General features: G+C 34.2%; 1 protein-coding gene across 1 annotated transcript in view; it reads right to left on the bottom strand.

Moving 5' to 3' along the window:
• LOC108761569 (fatty acid synthase) overlaps positions 1-3,658 on the bottom strand; it is a 10,022-nt gene extending 6,364 nt beyond the window's left edge. Inside the window, exons 1-4 of the mRNA XM_018508179.1 lie at positions 3,386-3,658; positions 2,713-3,135; positions 1,592-2,610; positions 1,172-1,416 (exon numbers count right to left, since the gene is read on the bottom strand). Of these exons, the coding sequence (XP_018363681.1) occupies positions 1,172-1,416; positions 1,592-2,610; positions 2,713-3,135; positions 3,386-3,581 (1,883 nt within the window). The 5' untranslated portion in view covers positions 3,582-3,658. The remainder of the gene's footprint in view (positions 1-1,171; positions 1,417-1,591; positions 2,611-2,712; positions 3,136-3,385) is intronic.
• Between the last annotated feature and the right edge of the window lie 535 nt (positions 3,659-4,193).

Raw genomic sequence — 4,193 nt, 5'->3', positions numbered from 1 at the left:
TGTAGTCAACTAAATTCATAAACTGTATGCAAAAATTCAGACCTTCAATTCAATAATTGAGAAAAATACGAGCCTCTGAAATTTACATGGTTCATTGTTGGACCACTTACCCTATGTGTATAGAATACATATATGGTTATAATTACTATAAGTAATTATTAATAAACGTTCTGATAATGCTTTATATTAATCAATTAAAAGAAAGAAACGTAATAATTACTAGAAATAATTGTACTTATTGTACATGATATATCTTTATTTTAATTTAATCTTTTTTATTTGTTAAAATTAATGATATATAATGAAATAGTAAGAAAATTATAATAATTTTATTTTGTATTTATAAAAATACAATAATGGCGGAGACTGACGGAGACGACAAACACCAACGTAAGTACGCGCGTTATACCATATATGGTCTTTTAGACCGACCGTTACAAACATATCAAATTTTATGTAGATATAAGCGTGTTTACGTCATCTATTTTCGCATACTATACGAAAAAAAATTAATAAACATTTACGTAAAGGTAAAAGTATAACAGTATTGTAAATTATTGACGACAACAGAGAAAAATATCAGAGCGCTCCTCGTCTCGATCCCAGGCCTGATCTCTTCTCCGAGTTGGTAGATTTTCTCGCTGCCACTGAGCCACACAGCCCTGACGCTGGTGGTTTCTCTATTGTGTCTATATCTAGTAAATTTCTAACAGTACCAATAAATTGAAAGATATAAATAGGAAACGGAAGAGTACGGCAAAATGAACCGATACATTATCATTCTCGGATTAAGGGGCGCACAACTTCCATAATTGTACTGTTGCACGTGGGTTTCGACTTTCCACGCGAAGCGACTCTCATCCCCCCTCCCTCCCCTGTTTAAGGGACATATGACTTCCATAATTGTACTGTTGCACGTGGGTTTCAATATTGTCCTGTCTAGAATCACCCAACTTTTGATACAATAATTAGCAACTTTGATTGTTAATAACTTTTTAACAAAGGACGACCGCGGACTAAAACCTTTTGAAGGTCACTCGGGGTCATGGCCTTCACCACATATGTCAAGGTCAACGGAAAGTGCTCCCCTAGACTGAATATTTACCACAACTTTTAATTACTGTCTATTCTATGATATCACAGCATAATAATTTATTGTAGCATTACATACTTAGTATCACGAATTCCCATTATACGTTCTCCATTAGCATTGAAACCCACGTATTCCATTCCAAGAGGAAGATATTGAAATAACCGTCCTTGTAAAATCACCTCATGAAGTGTTAATTTACCAGTGGCGAGCATTATATCTTTAAAATTCAGAGATGAGTAGACAACGTGCACCAAGTCCTCACGACAACACACGTCTAATAGATTATTTTCTATCCAACAAAGTGTACTTAAGTCACCACGAACCTATAAAAAAATGAAATTTCTTTTATGACATGACATATACAAAACAGAATTTTAAAAAGAAGCTTTGTAAGAATATTCAATCCTTCGTCCGACAAGTAGAATTATACATTTAAGAGACAAACGATAGATAATGTTATAAGGACGACTAATATGTGCTGAAAAAGTTTGTGTTTACCGTTTGATAGACATGAGCGGTAGGTACAGGTTTGGCTTCGGGTTGTGATAATTTCAAATGTCTGTACGATCCCCAAGTTTTATTAGATCGCAGTACATTAATAGTCATATCTTTCTCTAATTGCTCTAGATAGAAGGGATCTTCAAGAGAGAATTTAGATGCCTCCTCATCTTGAAGGAGCATACCTCTAACAAGTTCTCCACCTGGCTCTTTTCTCAAACAGTTAACAAAACCTAATAAACCACATTTAAAGTCTCCCTCTCCTACAATTATAATTCTGCTTTTCTTGTCGAATTTGTTCTTATCGCTTACAAGCGGCTTTAGATTTTCCAGCCAATTAAAATTATCATTACTTATGTAAACAACAGTCCTTCTTCCTATTAAAACTTTTTTCTTCAGCAGAACAATTATTTCTTTTTCAGTGCGTTTTTCGAGAATAACGTTTAACTCGTATTGTTGCAAACGTTTTTTATAATCAGTTATGTCGCATTTCTCACGAGTCAACAAATAACCACCCTCTCCCAAAAATGGTAACAGTCGCTCTAACGATGCATGTTGTTTGGTCAAAAGGTTGAATCCAGTAACAATTAAAGCTTTGTCGTCTGTAGATGATTGTTCAATATCTTTGATTGAAAAATTTTGCGGTAAGTCTTCTGGCCTGAAACGATTTGATGATGTTAATAGAGTGATATTCACTTGTATTAGTGGCATGTCACCAAATGCCTCAAGTAGCAATGATGATGAAAGATATTCTAATTCAACATCATCGATATCTTCCACTAGCTCAACGGCTCGCACTTTGATAATTTGATGATCTTCCAATACGAGTTGAGCTGATAATCGAATTGCTTTGTTCAAAGAAATCTTAGCGCGATCACAATGAGCTACAAACGTATGTTCCTCAATAACAGCATCTTGTTCTAATTTTCGGCGAGAGATCTGAGTAGCTTTCATGCCTTGAATCTCTACTCCACCAGCTTTTATCGTGTCTATCTCTCTGTATATTCGTACCTGTAATACTGTAATAAAATAAGTAATATAATACGCTTCATATTATGCAGACTTTATACACAATATTCACGAATTGAACGATGAACTTTCAGTAATGGAAGTACAATTACGTTTATCAATGTCTGTTGTGTGAGCATCTTCGTCATCCGCGTTGTTCTGTAGCTTACATACGTGAAGCATTGGATTGATCACTAATTTTTGGATACTCGTAGGAACATACAGATCCCTAGTATCGTATCCGATAATTATCATCTGTAACATGGTATCCATGAATGTTACCCAATTATTTTTCCAAATGATATGTCCTTGGCTTCCCGAAATAGAGGCACTCTTTAATCCACGAAACCAGCCGCTGTACTGGTATCCACGCAATTTCAACTCTTTATAGATATCTCGTGGAGTCATGTGTTCTTCTTCATCATTATGCTCCGGTAATAAATCTATTGGAATCATTTCCTGTTCTGGATTCTCCGTTTCATACACTGTACCTGTGACAAGAACGCTATCTCCTTCGGTTATTTCAAACTGTCCATCTGTAACATTTTCATATATTTGGCTATACTGCGATTTTGTTATCGTAATGCATTAACTGTAATCGGTATTCACTATTTCGTCGGAAATATCTAGATATTATTTTTAAACTATATTGTTAAATATTGTACAATAATAAATGTTTATACATTAATTTAAGGATTTAGATTGAACTTGCGAATACCATTAAGGAATTTTCATAGGAAATACCGATTACCTATATAGAATTAAAACTGCTCATCGAGTAAATACCTTTCTGTATCGCAATAAATAGTTCTATAGCATCATCTTTCGACAAATGAGCAGCTCGAATAAATTTTACATCTCGAAAGACTATCGGTATCGTTGTGTACATTGACCCTTTCATCAAGCCAATCGTTTGCCAAACGAGTCCCAAATAACCCGTCGCGGGTAACAAATTTCTTCCATCGATCACATGACCGCTCATATATTCATAATCTTCATCATCAAGTATAATATTGACGTACCTTCCTCTTGATGTAATATACTTCCGTTCTGCGCTCGATGTAAGCCAATTTTCAGAATGACACCATCTGAATTATTATAATTCTTATTTATATATGAATAATTATTCATACTCATATGCATATAATAATACATTATTCATTATACGTATGAGATAAATAAGTATTATTTTATGTTGTATATTTATACCTAATAATTTTGCGATTAAAATTAATAATATACAGGGTTATTCTGAATAAATGTTTATCTTTAAAGTGCATATTCCTGACTTAATTCTAAGACGATTTTTCCTTTGTCAAAATTTTGTCCGAAGTTCATTTTTTAAATTATAATAAGAAATAGTTAATGACGATCCACACAGAACACATCATCCATTAGACGTTCATATGACCTCTATAACTCCATGCGACATCTCTACGAGAAAGTCACATAGATGTCCATTAGATCTACAATAGATGTTCATTAGAGATTTACGATATATGATCCACTAAAAATTCGCAATGGATGTCATTAGATCAGGGATCGGCACGAAATGTACATTTCAGCCGATTTTCGAGTCGGCTCCGCCTCCCGC

The sequence above is a fragment of the Trachymyrmex cornetzi genome, unplaced genomic scaffold, assembly GCF_001594075.2.
Source record: "Trachymyrmex cornetzi isolate Tcor2-1 unplaced genomic scaffold, Tcor1.1 scaffold253, whole genome shotgun sequence".
Lineage (NCBI taxonomy): Eukaryota > Metazoa > Arthropoda > Insecta > Hymenoptera > Formicidae > Trachymyrmex > Trachymyrmex cornetzi.
The sequence above is the reverse complement of the archived record's forward strand: the minus strand, read 5'-3'. Positions and strand labels throughout refer to the sequence as shown.